At 39.0% G+C, this 19,810-nt stretch overlaps 1 protein-coding gene across 1 annotated transcript; it reads left to right on the plus strand.

Moving 5' to 3' along the window:
- The first annotated feature begins 7,683 nt into the window (after nucleotides 1-7,683).
- Nucleotides 7,684-18,686, plus strand: Tfam (transcription factor A, mitochondrial). The gene is made up of 7 exons (XM_013017092.1): nucleotides 7,684-7,930; nucleotides 8,511-8,629; nucleotides 10,246-10,316; nucleotides 10,958-11,107; nucleotides 12,939-13,034; nucleotides 14,406-14,462; nucleotides 18,367-18,686. The coding sequence occupies exons 1-7, from the start codon at nucleotides 7,830-7,832 to the stop codon at nucleotides 18,526-18,528; spliced, it is 756 nt and encodes a 251-aa protein (XP_012872546.1). The 5' UTR covers nucleotides 7,684-7,829; the 3' UTR covers nucleotides 18,529-18,686.
- The last annotated feature ends 1,124 nt before the right edge of the window (nucleotides 18,687-19,810 follow it).

Raw genomic sequence — 19,810 nt, forward strand, 5'->3', positions numbered from 1 at the left:
GGTAAATGAACTGAACTACTAGGATGAAAAGGAACTGACCACAAAGTGTTAGCGGTAGGGACTAATTAAATTTGCATAATTAAATTTATTTATCTAAAACTCATTTTAGCATTCTTTTAGGTCCTGCTGTTAGAGAGGAGTTGTGCTTTCGGACACCATAAGGAATCTGCTTTTATTGCAATGACACATGTCTAAGGTCTGGATTACATTTCTCTATATAATTTACTTGTTAGGAAAAACTGTTCAAAGCTCTCAGAATGTTGTTCAAGTCAGTGGTAGAGCATATGTGAGGCCATGGGCTAAATAGTCCAGCATTCACCACCCCCAAATGCGAAGATCTCTTTAGATCACTGTGTATGAGCTCGTGTGTATTTATTTTACTATAAATGCTTAACATACATGTGGTGTTTAGCTAGTACCACAAGTGGTGTGTCACCCTCACACCTGAGGTTACCCCACAGCAAGGACAGATAGCTGTGTCTGGAAGAGGAAAAGACAGATTTCACTAGGTCTACAAATACCTGTGTGCAACCCCCCTGCACACTCCCCACAGGCCATGGAAGAGCCTGGCCCTCCAATCAGTCACGTGGATCAGGGGTTCCGCTTCAGGCAGCCAGTTTGAAACTCAAGACCAAGGTTTTATTGCGAGCTAATCTCGTATGCACTGTGTGTCCTTCAAAATTCTAGATCCCTAGAAGGAAAGCAGGTGTTCGCCATCAATCACATTGTTTATTTAAAAAGTCTAATTGGAGTTGGGCATTATTGGACTTAACTATACTTAACCACTTGACAATCTGGAGGTCAAGTATTCAAAAGGATTGAACACTTTGAAGTCACATAGTGTCCAGGAGTACTATCCTTTATTGATTGAAGTAGTCATGAGACCACTCATATTCAGAGGAAGGGGGCATAGACCACTACCCTTCTACTAGAAAGAATTTGGGCCCTCCCAAATGCACTTAGGTCTCCAGCTGTCTGTGTTACAATATAATTCTTTTGTGTTTATATAGAAATTTTGCACGTTTGTCATTAAATAATTCCTAGGTAGCCAATGTTTTTTAGCCTATTGTGAAAGTTTTCATCTCTTCCTATTCCTGTGTTCCAGACATAGAATCATCATGCAGAATAGCAACAGTGGTAACAAACCACCTTTCTTGATTCCCAAGGTACAGTTGTATTTCATTAAGTATGGTATTTTCTCCATATTAAGGATGTTCCTTTCTTTTGGGGGGCAGTTATTATCAAGATTCTTTTTGTAACTTTCACTTTTTTCTTCAGTGTAGTGTAACATACTACATTAACCAGTGTTCACACGAAAATGGGCAAAAACCCACTCTGAGATACTGTCTTCTTTGCAAATCACCGGATTTTGTTTGCTAGAATTTTGTTGGGGATATATCTATATCTATATCTATATATTATATACAATCATATATATGTATACAGTCATATATGATTATGAGAACATAATTCTCTTTTTCAAATATCTTTGCAAGTATGATATTTCAAATTTGGCCTTAAAAGAATTGGGAAGACTTCCATATAATCTGTGAAAACTTTGCAGAAGATTTAGCTGTTTCTTAAGTATTTTGGCAGTCTATGAAGTCCATGTACCTTTGTAACCAGCAAAGGGAATGAAAGCATTTACTTTGAGAGTCTTACTTAACTGAGCATGCATTTTGAATTGTCAGCTTAGAATCCCTCTTAGCTTCCATATGTTTAAATGGTCAGTAGAATTCCATGGGTTGCACATAGAAATGCCTCTAGACCTGCCTGTGGAGTGTGAGCTGTGGCACTATCTTGGTTCAGAATCTCAGCCCTTCTTTTCTGAGTTACAACGGTATCTTGTCTGATCTTTCCAACCTGCTTATCCCAATCACTTGTTCTGCCCCTACCAAAGAGATTTTCTAAAAATAACTTTAACTGTGCCCCTAACCTGCCTCAGAGATTGTTCTGCTGTGTGTTGTGGGGGGGGGGAAGGGGGGAATTGGGGTTGGGGGAGTCCTGAGGCTAGAACTCAGGGCTTGGGAGCTATCCCTGAGCTAATTTTGCTCAAAGCTAAGCACTCTACCACTTGAGCCAGAGCTCCACTTCTGGCTTTTTGTGGTTTTTGGAGATATAAGTCTCACAGGTTTTTCTGCCCAAGTTGGTTTTGAAGCACAATCCTCAGACTTCAGCCTACTGCATAGCTAGGATTGCAGGCATGAACCACCAGCACCTTGGCTGTTCCACCTTTGTTAACAAACTCCGTGGCCTATTACACAGTTACACATGATCCTTCACAAGTATGACCCCGTTTGTACCCTCATTTACACATATATTTTGTTTTTAAACACACCATGCCTCGTGCCTATTTTTGACTTGTATACTGCTTTTTTTCTGCAAAGCATCTCCACTTTTTCTCCACTTGAAAAGCAGTTCAAATGTCACCTACTCTCTGAAGCCATCTCTTACTCCCCCAGGCAGATTTCAACAGATGGATCATGCCTTAGTCATCTCTGTATTTTTAGAACTTAGCAGTGTCTAACAGTACTGGTCTCTCCTAGGAGCTGAAGGTATTTTAAAATTTGCACACAGAAGAATATTAACACTGTATTTTAGAAAAATGAATACACATATATATACATGAGTATATATGTAGAACTCATTTTTATTACATATATTAAAAATGTTCTTATCCACTCCTGTAATTTCAAATATAATCACTATTAAGTCTATTTATCACCTTGTACTTTTTTTGTTGGCTTGCTTGTCTTATTTTGATTCAGGGTTTCTCTCTGTAGCTCAGACTGGCCTAGAACTCGGTATCTTTCTGCCTCAGGCTCTAGAGTGCTAGGATCACAAATATTAACTACAGTCCCAGCATCTACATACTTTATTTCTTTTTAACTTTCATACCTGTGCATATGTGGTGTGTCTGTGTTTTTTTTAAGTTCAACTTTACTAAGTATTCTTGAATTGATGGGAAATTAATTAAGATATTATATTAATTCACTTGGTTAGAGAAGCCAAGAAGTATGAGAAGAGATGATAGAACGTGAGTAAATGTTAAACCTAGAATGTCATGACTAATTTGCCTATTTTGTACCTACATGGAGTATAAAGGCTGCAAACTATTGAGTTAGAGGTGGAAAAGTTGTTAATGTTTTCTGAATACCAGTTTTCATACCTCTATAAGAGATATACCACCTTTCAGGATTTATGAAGGGTTTAAATAAAATGTATGTAAAATGCCTGGCACAGGGTTAAGCAATAAATTATAATCATTGGTATTGATTGGGTGTTTTACAATAATCCAAGGGCAGGCAGTAGGTTATACTCTTATTAATAGCATGATTCCATCCATATAATCATTATGGATTTCTTCCAATCTTTAAGTCAGCTTTCAGGAATTTCCAGTAATATGAATTAGGGTTTTTAAAATTTGCATAAAATTATAGCTGTCCTCTTTGCTTGCCCTACCTCCTGCTGACTCTGAGAATCAGCTTTAAAATAGGAAAGCTATACTCATTTTTCTTAATGCTGCTACAGCACTGGCTAAAAATAATTCCAATATGCCCTTAATAATTAAGGCTGCCAGGCACTGGGGGCTCACGCCTGTAATCCTAGCTACTCAGGAGGCTGGGATCTGAGGATCATGGTTCAAAGCCAGCCTGGGCAGGAAAGTCCATGAGACTCTTCTCCAGTAAACCACCAGAAAAGCGGAAGTGGTGCTGTGGCTCAAGTGGTAGAGCGCTCGCTTTAAGCTGAAGAGCTCAGGGACAGCGCCCAGGCCCAGAGTTCAAGCCCCATAACTGACCAAAAAAAAAAAAAAATTAAGGCTGCATGCAGACCTTGTTGTTGAAAACTAATTCATAAACTAATTTGAATAGCTATTAACATGCAAAACATTTTCCCTCTAATTTCTCTGCTTCTTACTCCCTTCTTCCTGTATGATTTTAAAGTCAAACCTTAAACTTTAATTGATTTTAAGTGATTTAAAATACTTTTAAAGAAAAACTCATGTGAATGAAATAGCTGAGAAAAAACTTACTAGGTTTTCATGCATATAACTTACCCAATTTTGATTTATACAAAGGTAAACAAAGGAATAGTTATTCCAGTTGTATGTTGTTAATTTTTAATAAGTGGGTATACTTTTATAAATTTTGTGTTTATACCTTGTTCACCAAATCAGAGCAGGAACTCTTGTGCAGTGGCTTTATATTATCACTCTGTGCACCTTCTAGCACTGATCACAGTGCTGTAAAATTGCTGGTGCTGTGAATTGTTTGCAATATGGTCTTATTTTCAGAAATATTTTACTTATGAATTTAATACTGTGTTGTATCAACTAGGCATTTGCTCCTGTGCTGGCTAAATTATTTACCATTTATAATTATAAAAGCAAGACCCCTTTCTCCTTTGAATATTTTTTCTGTTATTTGAGTAATAGCCATGCAACTAACTCCATACTCAACAAGAAGTTATCCAGGTCCCTGACCAATTCATTTATTTGTTGGTGTTATTATCTCTAGTTTTACCAATGTTCAAGTTTCACTTAAGCAAGATCATTCCTTTTGTATGTACATTCCAAGGCTGAACATGGTTCTCATGTCTACAAACAACAGTTGCTTCTACTGGCAAATGAAACTTCTAGCAGGAAGTTATTTTTACAAGGCCAAGTTTATAGAAAACAATTTGTGCAGATGTTAATCTCATCTATCTACCTACCTATCTGCCATCTGTGTCCATTTAACTGCCCACCACCTTTGATCCATCTGTCTTGTCTATCCACTGTTATATTTACAACATACACTGTGCTAAAGGGACTTAAAAGTGAGCAGAAATGAAGTTGGTATGTGTTATGTCATAGTAAGTAATGTGAGTTCACAGAGGAGAACATTCTTGGGTGGAATGATCCAATCCATTCACTAAGTCTGAGGAATAATCTGATAAAATGGAAAGACAAAGGAAAAATGAATTGAAAGATCCACTTTTCACTTTCACAACTAACTGTTGGAACTGTGTAATTTGAGCTATCTGAACTTCATTCTGTTATCTAGAAATTGGGAACAAATGATCATGAAAATAATTTATTTTTTCTATTTCTCAGATGTTCTAAAAACACTAAACTGTCAACTTAAACTGTCAACTATTGCTTTATTTATTAGCCACCACAGTGCTTAGTGTTTATGCTCCAAATTTACTGATTCAAGAAATGTTACAAATTCAGTTCAAAGAGCAGAGCAATTCTGGTTACTTGGTATATTTATACATTGGTTAATAGGAAGAGAAAATACAGAAAGCAAATGACAGGACTGTGACACAAATCTCATTTTTCTTTTGGAAGATAATCCATATTATATCCATAATTTAGAAGCCAGTTGTAATTGTTAGAAAAACAGAAGGTTAAATAGCTGCAACTTAGTGACTCATGACTATGTGCTAGCAGTTGTGCTAAGAACTCTTTGTACGCTATATGACTTACAACTGTCCTAAGAACTAACCATTATATGCCTATTGTACAGAGGGGAGAAATCTGGGTCAGAGTGATTGTTATTAACAAGGTCACATTTAAAGCAAGTAAAAGTACAATTTGTGATCTCAAATGGTGATTATTTTTAAGCTTGTATCCTTACTAATTTTAATTATTTTGGCATGTCATACCAAAGCTTTGGTAAGCTTACAGCCAAATGAAGTGGTTTGATGTGTCTATTAAATATGAAGAACAAAGTCTTTAAATCAGTTCACAGAAGACTTGTGTGCATGCGTGAGATTTTGAACTTGATTCTGTGGTAATTAGAAGCCACTGATAGTTTTGAGTACAGAAAGGAAATCATTGTCTGCCTGGGATAGAATCGGTGCTCAGTACATCTTCAATGACTAAATGAATGAATAGATTTGGCATTTAGAAAGACTGACCCTGTAAATGAAGTGTAGGTTTGGAGGAATAAAAACTGGGAAGTAGGAAAATTAATGTAAATCTGGTACATGACAGCAGAGCCTGAGCCAGTGGCATATGAGAGCTGGCCAGTACTGACCTGGAGAGCCAGTTTTGCTCATTTCTTCCCAACTTAAGATTCATTGACTTCAAGCTGGTAACCTCAAATAAATCTTAATGACAATATCTACATTATAGAACTTGTCAAACACTACACATAGGACTTTCTTTGGGGGGAGCTGGTTTACCAACACATTCCTGCCCTGACCCGAATGCTAAAGCAATGGGGCTCGAGAGAAGGGAATGTATACTAGGTTGACAGACCCAGCAATATTCATCAGTTGGTTAGTAGGAATAGAGGGATTCTAAAGTGATTTATCAAGTCATTGGCTCCTTGATTGAAGCAGGAAGGCAGCACTTGAAAAAAAATATACCAAAAGGGATTCTTAAAATATCCAAAATTCTATTTTTATGTATTTATTTAGTGCTGGTCCTGGGGCTTGAACTCAGAGATTTGGTGCTGAGCTTTTTTTTTTTTTTCTCTCCAAGGCTAGTGTTCTACCACTTAAGCCACTAGATTTTATGGGAAATTCTGTATTTTTTATTTCATTATGTTTGGGTATTAAAAAACAAAACCAAAAAACTTGTTGCTTCTTTGAATAGGAAGTTTAAGTAGCTGACCCAAAGGACTTCATTTGTCCAGAGATCAAAGAAAAACAGAAGTGATCATTGTTTACCACTTAAAAGAAGAAGTAGGCTTAGTTCTACCCAACTCCTTAGGGCTGACGTTTGAAGGCTACGGATAGGAAGTAGATTCTTAGTCCAATAATACACTAGCCATTTTGTTTTTTAAGGATTACTGGTGCCCAACGGAAGAAAATTACCTTTCCCTGGAGAATTATCTTTTAAAATAAACTGGCCTCTAACAGCCTTGAGGGCTCTTCGATAACTTTGGATCTTCTGAAACTTTTTCGCGTGATGGCCTGCTCAGAAAATGGTGTTGGAATGACAGAAATCATAAACTACAACACATCACCCGATCACGAGGCATCCTTGTCACCTTCTTTGCGGCTTGGCTGGGAAAACTGGTCCATCTTTATTTGGGGGAGGGGGTGGGGGGAAATGCATCTTACAGAGAGAGGATAAGACCTTCCCTGCACAAGAGGTAAAGACACCAAAGGTCCATGCTGGGTTAAGACAACCTTCCTGCTGGGACTAGAACTTGACTCTGCAGGCAACTCATTAGCCAAAGTCTCAGCTCCAACTGAAGCAGGGCCGGAGATCCGGCCTGCAGACCTGCAGGAGATGGACAGGATAGTCCAAAGGGACAGTGCTACCGCGTGCCCAGACCACTGACATTGGAGGCTCACAGTGATCGCCATGGCCGGGGCGCTCCGGGCCTGGGACGGGCTGCCAGGCTGTCCGGTGCCCGCTGAATGACCGCTTTGTGACGTGCGTCCCAGGGGCGGTCCCGCACAGACGCTGTTAAGGCCCCACCCGGCTCCGGAGGAGGCAGAAGGCGCGGTCCACCCGCCGGCAGGCTCAGCCCCAGCCCATCTTTAGAAAGCGGGCGGCCGGGGGCAGAGGCGGCTCCGCAGCGCCCCCTGGAGGCCAGCACCCTCCCTTCACCTCCGCGCAGCTTCGCCCCGCCACATCCCCCTTCCAGCTCCGCCCACCGGGGGAACGCACTCCTGCGCCGGCGCCCAGTCATTTTCGTCCGGTTCCGCCTCCCCTGTCTCCAGACCGGATGTTAGCTGAGCTCCCATAGTGCCTCGCGAGTGGCGGGCATGATAACAAACCCTGGGCGTCTGCACGCGTGTTCGGGTCGCCCCAGCGGGGGCTCCGCGCTGGTGAGGGGGAGGTTCTGCGGGGTCGGGTGCCGGCTGCTGTCTGGTCCGGCGGCGCCATGTCGCTCCTCCGGGGCGTGTGGGGCGCGCTGAGGGTGCTGGGAAGATCCGGAGCGGAGCTGTGCACTGGCTGTGGGAGTCGCCTGTGTTCACCTTTCAGGTAGGTCGGGCGGCCGGCCGGGCGGGGGCCTGCAGCCGCGGCCCTGCACGCTCGGCGCGCCCCGAGCCCGCGGTCAGACCTCGGCCTTGTGAGCCCCGGGCCTCCGTCCTTCCCGGGGGTCCCGTACCTGGCCTCCTGGTCTCCGATCACCCTCCTCCCCGCCCCCTCCATCCAGAGCGAGGTTCACCCATTTCCCGCCATCCACTAGGCTCCAGGGAGGGGTAGGGGGTAGGGCAGGTGCCGAGAGCTGGGATCCAGCTGCTTCCCTCCACTCTGCTCGGTCTTTGTTGAGCATGCAAGGACATTGGGACGTTCAGCTCCGGAAAGCTCTTTTCCCTGAACAACAAAACAAAACTCAAAAGTGTTTGAGGGGTGGAGGGTGTAGCTCCAAGGGGGAAAAAAAAAGCCCCTGTCCAGCCTTCGCTTGTCCCGGATTGGATTCCATCCACGGAATGTTTGGTGAAAGTGTTTGACATCTTGGTGACCGATAATTATTTGGAAATCTCGGTTCATGGGTATATGAATCTCGACAGGTTAAAGACCAGACACTGATTGTATTCTTTCTTTATTTCCTGTGTAGTTTTGTGTATTTTCCAAAATGGTTTTCATCCACCTTGAGTAGTTATCCAAAAAAACCTATGACTTCCTACCTTCGATTTTCTAAAGAACAGCTACCAGTATTTAGAGCTCAGAACCCAGGTGAGGAGTTGGGGGAAGGTGTATGTGGGGTGTGGCTTGTATTCCTTCTCTGATGTAATAAAAAAGGCTTCTAAGGAGTTAAATTACAAATTTTATCCTACCATAGTACTTAGAGGCTGCTGGAACAATAATTTCTCTTCATAATCTAGCATTTTATATCAAATAGAAATGCTTTAAGTATACAATAAGAACTGCTAAAAAGGTATTTTTCAGTGTGGAAAGCACCCTGGGAAGAAGATATTTAAAATAAGCCTACTTGCCTTTGGCTTAAAGAGTCCACCGACAAATGATGTTATCTCTTGTTTAGGTGCCATTTTTCTACATGAGGGTATTGTTCATAAAGCTACAGAAAAATAATAAGTTCTGTAAACCGTTCAAGTTACTGCCAACTTCAAGAAAATTTTCACTAAAAATCATTCCTGAGTTTCTGAAAATGATTCCAAGTTGGCTGTTCACTATCTACAATGGTGGCAGGGCCTTTAATTTTAGGTTATATTGTGAAAGTAATAGTTAAGTTATTATAGCTAACCTTTGCCCAGGATTTCTAAAACCTTTTTACCTACACTACTGGTAATCTCAACTGATCTATAAGAAAAATACATTATAAAATGAGTTTGTTTTTAGAGTTAAACTTACATACCTGTCTGCTTGTTTTTAGTCTTAAGAATTGAGACAATTGGTGGTGGTTAAGAAAAGGAAGGAAGTGAAAAAAATGGTTTAGTTTTAGAATAGTTGCCAGGCATGGCTGTGCACATCTTTAATCCTAGTTACTAGTGAAGCAGAAATCAGTTAAGATTAGGGTCCAAGTAGGTTGGGCAAAAGATGCCAGACCCTGTCAGAAAAATGAAAAGGACTGGGGCTTAGCTTGAGTGTTAAGAGTGCCTTTTTAGCAAGTGCTAGGCCCTCATCCAGTTCAGACTGCAGCACACTCCCCTCCTGAAAAACATTTTTGTTATTGGATGCAAGGTGGTGTTATATGAATACAGACTATATTCTGCAGTTTAGCTAGGTTTTATGAGCGTAATTCCAGAAAGATATGGAACAAATGCTTCAATGAAATTTGAAAGTAAAAATCTTAAAGCAGTGCATTTTGCAGTTAATTTCTGAGGACTGATTATAGTAGTCTATGTTGTACTCCAGTCATTAAAGCTCTTCGTGAATGTGTGTGAATGGGGGGTGTGCGCACATGCACATGTATGCATGTGCTGAAATTGAGGCTTGAACTCAGGGTCTGGTCGCTGTCCTTGAACCATAGCACCATTTTCAACTATTTTGGAAGTGAATTGGATATAAAGCTCAGATTTTTCCAACCTGGCCTGACTTCAAACTGAAATCCTCAGATCTCAGCCTCCTGAGGCGATTACAAGTATTGACTGGTGGCCATGCTTGTAATTAAAGCTTTTAACATTGTTCAGTAAAGGTTATAATTAGTTACTGTGTTGAACTCTTAGAGAAGAAAAAATTAAGCCCTTATGTTAAATGTGTATAGAGGTGTTAGAGATGTCTAGAATTTACTTACCTTGAGAACTAATAAGGTTTTGTGCAGTTGTCCTGATTTTAGAAATTAATCCTGAGACAAAATTGTGACAATCCTTTCATCTTACTTTAATTTATAGATGTGAAAAATAAAGAACTAATTAGACAAATTGCAGAGGTATGGAGAGGACTTCCTGAGTCAAAGAAAAAGGTAAGTATATAAATATTCAGCATTACTGACCAGTTAGGAACCCTTGTTGTGTCCTTTTTTTTTAAGTACTGGGGCTTGAATTCTGGGCCTGTTCTGTCCTAGATAGAGCTTTTGTGTGCTCAAGGCTGCACTCTACCACTTGAGCCACAACTCCATGTTCAGCTTTTTGTTCTTAATTGTAGATAAGAGTTTCACAGACTTTTCCTGCCCTGGCTGGCTTTGAACCTGTCTCCTCAGATCTCAGCCTCCTGAGTCGTTAGAATCACAGGGATTAGTCAATGGCACCCAGCCACCTATCCTTTTTTTAACATCTATTGTCCACAAGGGAACTTCATACATTCTGGTTCAAACAGATGATGAGAAATGTGTGTGTGTGTGTGTGTGTGTGTGTGTACATATATATAAATGGGTTGAGGAAAGTGAGTGGTTAGTGGTAGTTTGAAGATGGAGGCTAATTTCTATTCTGTCACCTTGGTTAATAATAAGTATGTGAAAAATGCATCTCATATCTGAGTACCTTTTTCATTTGGTGGTTCATTCTTTATCTGAGTTCATACACTTGTCTTTCCTTGGCAGGGAACGTTATGTTGAATTTTTCTAGCAGCAGTTAGTGACTTGTCATTTGGGTTTTTTATGTATAGATATATGAAGATGCTTATAAGGCAGACTGGAAAATATACAAAGAAGAAATAAACAGAATTCAAGAACAGCTTACTCCAAGTCAGTTGCTGTCTTTGGAAAAAGAAATCATACAAAGACGTTTGAAAAGGAAAGCATTAATAAAAAAGAGAGTGAGTATCATTGAAACACTCCTATGAAAAAAAATCAAATTCTTGTAACTAAGGAGTGTAATTGAAATGCTAATGTATAGATAAGATATAGAATGTTCAGACATTCTTGAGTTAGGCAGAAATCTGATACTCATTTTTTCTTACTACAACGGCTTGTCATTGTGCTTATCTTGGAAATCCTTTCAGATGTCTCCAGATATATGATATACTTAGAACTAATATGAAAGCTTTAGAAATAGTTAAGAAATACAAGTTTCAAAATTTATAGTTCCTAGCTTGAAATGTTGATCTGCATTCAAGGCTTGATGGATCTTAGACTTTCTATCCAGTGTTAGGTGCGAGTTGGCCGTCTTGCTGGTGAATACTTTAAAAGGTAATGTTCATTAGAGTTAAAACTGTTCCCCTGGAAAAGTAGATTGCACCCTTAAACATGAGATGCCAAGGTATCTCTCCCTGACTCTGTTTTAAGTAGAAATGTTTAAGCACTAGGGCTGAGAGTTCATCCAAGTCAGTGATGGTAATCTAAGGCAGCTGGTAGTTAGTAAAAGGAAGCCAGAAAGGCCAATAATAGTGAGAAATAGTGTGTTTATGGAGATGGTTTTTCAAGAATAAAATCTCCCTCTTTTCTTTTCCCTCCCTGTAATGCACCCAGCTGCTGCTGAGGGTAGTGAAGATGAGAAGTGGGACTGGGCAGCATAGGGGGTTTCTGCTTCTGATCTATACTCTTGACTGGACTTGATCTCCTCCCCATTAAAGATTCCCAATGCAACTGGTGTAGAGATCTCAAGATAAGTGTCAGACCTAGAATTTGCAAGCAAAGCACATAGAAGAGAAATCTTCAGCAGCAATTCTAGAAACAATAGAAAAATAGTTAAGACTAAAAAAAAAAAAATAAAGTACTTAGAGTCTACACTAGTTTCAATACTAAGTGATAAGAGTTCAGGAAGAAGGAGATGATTGCTACATGTATATTAGAAAATCCCAACTTTTACTAAGGAGTAAACATGGAATTTATTTATTGTAACGTTGACATTCAGGGTAGGAGTGGAATGAGAAATTATTAGATAGTCCTTAGGTTTAACAGTGTGGTCTGTAAGGATCCAAGTGGGATCTTAAAATATTTTATCTTTAAACTCCATGTAAATGTTCATCTATTCAGTTAATGAGATCATGAAAATAACATGTAAAGGAAACAATTTTCTATGGAAATAACTTGTGGAAAATGCAATATGTATAAAACTTGTATATGTATATGGTTTTATTTTTTTCCGTCCATACTGAAGATTGATGTCAAGGCCTTGTGCTCAGTAGGTATGTGTTCTACCACTGGAGCTACATCTCCAGGCTATTTTTGTTCTGATTTTTGTTGTCATTGTTAAGGTATGGCCTTGTTTTATGCCTGGGCTGGCCTGGGCTGCTGTTCTTCTGCTTCTGCTGTTCTTGTTCTACTTTTCTGAGTTGCTGAGGGTGAGAGGTTTGCACTACTGTGCCCAGCCATTGTGCTTCCTCTGTACTAGAATAACAGGTATGCACCACTGCACCCCACCGTTGGTTGAGAGAAGCCTCTTGAATATCTTTTTAGCTGTGATGTCCCAGTCTCTGCCTCCCAAGTAGTAGAATTAATGTTTGATCATCACAACCAGCTTCCTGAAAATTTTAAAATTTAGTGCTCTCCAAATCTCTGACCCTGAGATGTGATGAGCATATTCTTTACATGAAAACAATAACATTTTCTTACTTAATTCTGTGATGTATAGTAGGGAATAGTTTCTGTAAATAATGTTATGTCTCATGGAGATCAAAACTAGTCTGACCCTTTTTGTTTCTTCAGGAGTTAACATCTCTTGGAAAACCCAAAAAAACTCGTTCAGCATACAACATTTTTATAGCTGAAAAATTTCCAGAAACCACAGAGTCATCTTCTAAGGTAAACAGCTACATTTGTTTCTTAGATATTTGTTTAATTTGAAAATTACTTAGGGTATTGTAGGCTTACAGGTATGAGCCACTGGCGATCAGCATACATGTCTTTTAAACATTATTTCAATTCATCTTACCTTTTACTTCCATGTTACAACACTCTGAGCCACTGCCTACATTGTTTGGTATTCTGCATTGTGAATCAAATTGCTTTTAAGTTTTCCCATTGTCCTTAGCAGTTAGCTCTATCAGCTCATTCAGTGATTATTCTACCTGCTTTTCACTTCTGGTTTTGTTTTGGTAGTGTTCTCTCTCTCTCTTTTTTTTTTGGTCAGTTGTGGGGCTTGAACTCTGGGCCTGGGTGCTGTCCCTGAGCTCTTCAGCTCAGAGCGAGCACTCTACAGCTTGAGCCACAGCGCCATTTCTGGTTTTCTGGTAGTTAATGGGAGATGAATGTCCCAGGGACTTTGCTGCCTGGGCTGCCTTAGAACTGCAATCCTCAGGAAAAAAAAAAAAGAACTGCAATCCTCAGATCTCAGCCTCCTGAATAGGTAGGATTACAGGCATGAGCCACTGGCACCTGGTGTTTTTTCTTAAATCTGTCCACACATTTATGCTTCAAGAGGAAACAAAAGTATACATCCTTTTATCCTATTAAATTATAGATGAAGAATCAAGTCTATGGAAAGTGAAATTTGTATTTTTTCCTATGCCTATACCTAAAAACTTAGGGTACACATTTTAGAATGAAACAAAATGACATGAATGAACAATTTTTCAAATTAGTCTATGAGAAAAATATAGATATACCCAGATCTTAATATTTCCGATTCAAAGAGATAAATATTGGCTATTAATTCATTTTTGTAAATTTTAACAGCATAATAGTATTTGTTTAGAAATAGTTTTATGCTGCTTTGCCTGTTATTTATTGATATTTAAGGTTGTTTTCTTTTTCTTTTTTTGCCCATCATGGGGCTTGAACTAAGGACCCAGGAGGGTGCTGTCCCTGAGTCAGCTTAAGGCTAGCACTGTACCACTTGAGCCACAGCTCCACTTCTGAATTTCTAGTAGTTAATTGGTGATAAGAGACTCATGGCCTTTCCTGGCTTCAAACTGTGATCCTCAGATCTCAGACACCTGAGTAGTTACAGTTACAGCATCAGTGCCTGGCTTATTTGAATTTTTGTTGTTGAAATAAATAAAAAATTTCTGCGCTGGAAATATGACTTACTAGTAGAATACTTGCCTAGGGTACAAGCACTGAGTTTGAGTCTTCAGAACTACATAAACTAAAAAAATTAAATTTTTTAACATATATTATCTGTGAATTGCCAAAGTCTGTGTATGCGCTATTTAAACATATATTACTTTGCAGGAAAAATTGAAGATTTTAAATGAAAAATGGAAAAATATGCCTGCTTTTCAAAAACAGGTAAGTATTGAGCTTTTTAGTCCCAAGTGTTTTTAACCAGTGTTTGTGCAATAATAGATTAGGACAAGGTTTGATTTAAGGGTCATAAGCCTAATGGTACTAAAAAAATTTCATTTTAAAATTATTTTCATAGTATGAAACTAGTTTGGCCTTTCTTGATAAACAGTTTGCCATTGAAAATGCCACTCTTGGGGTGCCTACTCCATCAGATGCTCATCCAACCCTGCCTTTACCACCCTTGCACCCCTCAAGTCCGGAAATTTTTTTTTTCCACTGTAAGACCTTTTATTTTTAAAAAACCTTGTTATTGTAAAGGTGATGTACAGAGGGGTTCAGTTATATAAATCAGATAATATGTACAGTTCTTTTTTAATATACTTTATTGTAAAGATACTGTACAGAGGGGTTACAGTTATACGAGGAAGGTAATGAGTACATTTCCTATCAAGCATTGTTACTCCCTCTTTAGTTTTTTCCCCTACCATCCCTTCCCTCCCACCCCTCCTCCACCCCAAAGTTGTAAAGTTTGTTTTCAACATAGTGTCTTGTACATCTCCTTGTTACGATGAGTCAACCTGTATCTTTATTTCATTATTTTGTTATTCCCCTTCCCCTCCCCAAATTAGAAAAATGTATATACAAGATGCAGGGCACCGGAAAACAGGGGTTATACCATGGGGGAAGAACATACAAAAGAAACAAAAAAATCACATAGCACATTACAAATACATTAAAAACAACAGCAAAAAAGATAAAACCTCTTATGTGTCCCTGTCTTGGGGTTTATTTAGCATCATCTTGTATGGTCATATGTACATAGCTTTTGAACTTTTCTGCTTGTCCTAGACAATGTACTAATTATTGCAAATAATGAAAACCATAGGACCTATGTTTCTTTGGGTCTTCACTTAATATAATTTTTTCCAAGTCTTTCCATTTCCTAACAAATGGGGCAATGTCATTCTTTCTGATGGAGGCATAGAATTCCATTTGTGTGTGTGTGTGTGTGTGTGTGTGTGTGTCTGTGTCTGTGTATGTGTGTGTGTGTGCAACATTTTCTTGATCCATTCATCTACTGAGGGGCATCTGGATTGGTTCCCTATCTTAGCTATGGTGAATAAGACTGCAGTAAACATAGTTGTGCTGGTAGCTTTAGTATAGCCTTGTTTGTGATCATTTGGGTAAATGCCCAAAAGTGGGATTGCTGGGTCATAGGGGAGCTCTATGTGGAATTTTTTGAGGATCCTCCATACTGCTTTCCAAAGTAGTTGTACAAGTTTACACTCCCATCAACAATGCAGTAGGGTTCCCTTCTGGCCACATCCCCTCCAGCATCTGTTGTTATTAGATTTCTTGATTATAGCCATTCTAACTGGGGTGAGGTGGAATCTCAATGTTGTTTTGATTTGCATTTCTTTATGGCCAGAGAAATTGAGCATTTTTTCATGTGTCTTTTGGCCATTCTTATTTCCTCTTCATTGAAGCCTTTCTTTAAGTTTCTAGCCTACTTATTAATGGGGCAGTTGTTTCTTTGAGGATTTGTTGTTGGGGGATTTTTTTTTGGGGGGGGGCGTTCTGTCATGGGGCTTGAACTCTGGGCCTGTGCACTATCACTCAGCTTTTCAGCTCAAGGTGAGTGCCTTACCCCTTGAGCCACAGTGCCACTTCTGGTTTTCTGAGCAGTTTATTGGAGATGAGTCTCACAGAGTTTCCTGCCTGGGCAGGCCCTCAGATCTCAGCCTCCTGAGTAGCTAGGATTAATTTTTTGGATTCTAAATATTTTTTTTAAATATGAGGCCCTTGTCTGTTGTATGGCTTAGTGATAATCTTCTCCCAATCTGTGGGCTTTCTATTGATCTTGCTAGCTATGTCCTTTGCCATGTAGAAGCTCTGCAGTTTCATGCAATCCCATTTGTCCAACCTTGATTTTGATTTGTTGTGTTTCTGGGTCTTTATTAAGAAAATTTCGGCCTATGCCAAGGAGCCCTAGAGTTTCTCCTATTCCTTCCTGTGATGTTTTCAGGGTGTCCACTTTGACTTTGAGGGCTTTGATCCATTTGGAGTTGATTGTGGTGCAGGGTGATATATAAAAGATCTAGATTTACTTTTCTACAGGTCTTTAACCAACTTTGCCAGCACCATTTACTGAAGAAAGCCCTGAAAGTTTAACAAATTCACTAATACTTAATCTTTTTCTCATTTTACTTTGATCTTAACTTTTTTTTTCATTCCCCATTACATATGCACTTAGAGTAGTTATGCAGTTTTTATTCAGAGTAATCCTGTCATATTCGTGGATTTACTGTTTATGGCTTAGCTAAGTGTAGTTAAATAAAAAAATATTTGCAATAGCTAGTATATATCTGAGACAAGCAGAAAAGGTCAGATAAGATGATGTTAAGTGAAATGAACCCCAAGATAAGGGCACAAGTGGTTTTTTCTTTCTTGCTATTGTTTCTAACCTATTTATAAGGTACCATATGATTTTTTTGTTGCTTTGTATGTCCCTCCCTCGTGGTATAACCCCTGTTTTCACTGTATTTGATGTTGGTATAATTTGGGGAGTGGAAGGGAAAAAAAAATTGTTTAAATAGGGCTACAGTTTGACCCATTGCAACAATGAGATGTACAAGATGCTATTCAAAAAACGAACTTTACAAGGTGGGGGGGCGCCGTGGGGGAGGGATGTAGTTGTGGAGAATGGGAAGGAAGGGATGGTATGGGGAAAACAAAGGAGGAGGCAATAATGCTTGATAAGAAATGTACTCATTATCTTGCCATGTGATTGTAACCCCATACAGTATTTTCACAATAAAAAACTTATTAAAAATTATGTAAAAAAATCAAGTCATTTCAAAACCCAAAAATTTTATGCACCCATGATGCAGCTCAGTTATATGGTAGATAAGCTTTCAGTCCTGTTATCTTCAGTTTTGTTTATATTGTGTGATCTGCTGAGTGTTTCCTGCTCTTCACTCTAGCAAATGTCTCTCATAAAGCAAGGTAAAAGCTATGGTGTTCCTCCGAAGCCTGAGGGGCTCTTAATGTCCTTAAGTGATTAAAAAGTAAAAAATTTAGATTTACAAAGGTGGCACATCCTTAGAGAAATGTGGTGGCTGTTAATTTTTCCAAAATGGTTGTATTGGGAGAGTTCTGATTTAACATGTCCATTTATGTATAGAGTGCATTCTGATCAGAGTCAGCTGTGTCATCATTTTCCCTCCTCCATCTTCCCCTATCCTACCAGTCATATCAAGTTTCCCCATGACTATTCCAACTGTATTTGTCCACTGCTCCCTTTTTCATTCATCCACCCCTCTTACACCAGACCCCCTTCCTTCAAAACATGTTTCAGATTCATCATATTCATTTTGCTGAACTGCTAATTGTGCAAAGCAGCTACACCATAGTGTTTTACTCCTGCATATACTATACTTATTTCACCTTGATTGTTTATAATGCATTTGCCCCATGTGTGTTTACATGGGAGGTGGTGTTTTGGATCATATTCTTTGTTCTCTTTTCTTTTCTTTTTTCTTTTGGTTTGAGATGGGGCTCAAACTCAGTATCTGATGCTTTTACTCATTGGCTAGAGATCTTGGCACTCTAGCAACTGAGGCCATACCTCTAAGCCCTAAAGGTTTGGTTATTTCTTTTCTTTCTTTTTTTTGTGGAAGGGGTCTTATTCTTTAGAGAAAGTTGAGGGGCATTATGGGGAAAATTAACATGCATTCTCAGTATTATTCTGAACTCTGTGCATTCCGAGTGTTCATTGTTTTTCTGTAAACTGGTCTACTTGGAACCATATACCCGTGAGTACCAAAGGTCTGCTGTATATAAAAGCACTCCACAAATTAATTGTTCTTTTCTGAACATTAATTTAACAATTAACATTGTTTCTTAGGTTTATTATCAACTTTCTAAGGATGATAAAATTCGTTACGAGAACGAAATGAAATCTTGGGAAGAACGGATGATAGAAGTTGGGAGAAGTGATCTTATACGTCAAAACAAGAAACTACAACCCAAAGCTGCTACTGAGAAACTAAACCGCAAAGAAGATTGAGTTGTGTTCAGGATGGTTGGGCACAAGAAACCAATTAGGTCTCAATACCTGACATTGTAACATCAGAATAGATAAAGTTGGTAAACATTTTATATTCAATTCCTTTTTCTTTAGCCCATGGACTTCTGCCAGTTGAACATATTTTGTATTAGTATTTGTAAAACATATGAAGGTCATGAAAATTTTTGTGTTCATAAGAACCACAGAGGGTCAAAATCTTTCATGCAAATTTAGCAGGGAATCATTTTACCTTTGATAAAGGTAAATCAGACTGTGAAGTTTTTTTTTATACTGGATGCTGATGGATATTCTTGCCTCCCTATGGAGGCAGGGACTTGTTTTCAAACTTTTCAATACTGTGGAAGCCACAGTGTTCTCTTGATATAATTGTGCCGTTAAAAAAAATGCAGCCAGAACTCATATCTGGGTAAACTCTTAATTCCTAGATGTAATTAGTACATATTCAGAGTTGATAGCTGTACATGCAAGTACTGGGTAGTTTCAGTAACAATCTTTTATAAAAGGGACTGAGAGATTTATAAACCATTTTCTCATTGTCTTTTTCTTTTACCAAAGGGAAAACGAATTATGTACTAAATCTATGCATATTTTATATAGCATAGAATAAAAATTCTAATATTTCATTTTTCATGTTTCTGAATTAATCTATTTAAGAACGAAGTATTTGTTTAATATCCTAATTTATAGTAGAGAATTTTATTTTTTTCTGAATTATTTCTTTTCATGTAATATAGTCACAGAATAATGTGTGGTAGAGATTTTTAATTGAGGAGTCTAAAAAACAAATCTCCAAAGTCAAAAATTTGAAGCATTGGGCTGGGAAGGTGGCTCAGTGGTAGAGTGCTTGCCTTGTACGCATGAGGCCCTGGGTTCGATTCCTCAGCACCATATAAGCAGAAAAAGCCGGAAGTGGTGCTGTGGCTCAAGTGGTAGAGCACTAGCCTTGAGCTGAAGAGCTGAGGGACAGCGCCCAGGCCCAGAGTTCAGGCCCTATGACCGGCAAAAAAAAAAAAAATTTGAAGCATTATGCATAACATGTAAAGCTTTATATAAAAGACAGCCAACTATTATATATGGGCTCAGCCTGTGTGTACCCTGTGTGTTAGAGTTTTATAGGAACACAGCGGAACACAGCCATGCTAATTCTACTTACTGTATATGGCTTCCATTATGCTACAGTGAGATTTGAGGGGCTGCTACAGAATCTGTCCTGGAAAGCCCAGAGCATGTTCTCTCTGGTGCTTATCAGCTTACCAAACAA

Source organism: Dipodomys ordii, unplaced genomic scaffold (genome assembly GCF_000151885.1).
Source record: "Dipodomys ordii isolate 6190 unplaced genomic scaffold, Dord_2.0 Scaffold34, whole genome shotgun sequence".
In the NCBI taxonomy this organism is placed as follows: Eukaryota; Metazoa; Chordata; class Mammalia; order Rodentia; family Heteromyidae; genus Dipodomys; species Dipodomys ordii.

Bases quoted from the DNA above. Each gene is read 5' to 3' on its own strand.
- Tfam (XM_013017092.1), top strand. From the start codon at position 7,830: ATGTCGCTCCTCCGGGGCGTGTGGGGCGCGCTGAGGGTGCTGGGAAGA. The intron at 7,931-8,510 runs GTAGGTCGGGCG...TTTCCTGTGTAG, and splicing joins CGCCTGTGTTCACCTTTCAG to TTTTGTGTATTTTCCAAAAT. The intron at 11,108-12,938 runs GTGAGTATCATT...TTGTTTCTTCAG, and splicing joins AAGCATTAATAAAAAAGAGA to GAGTTAACATCTCTTGGAAA.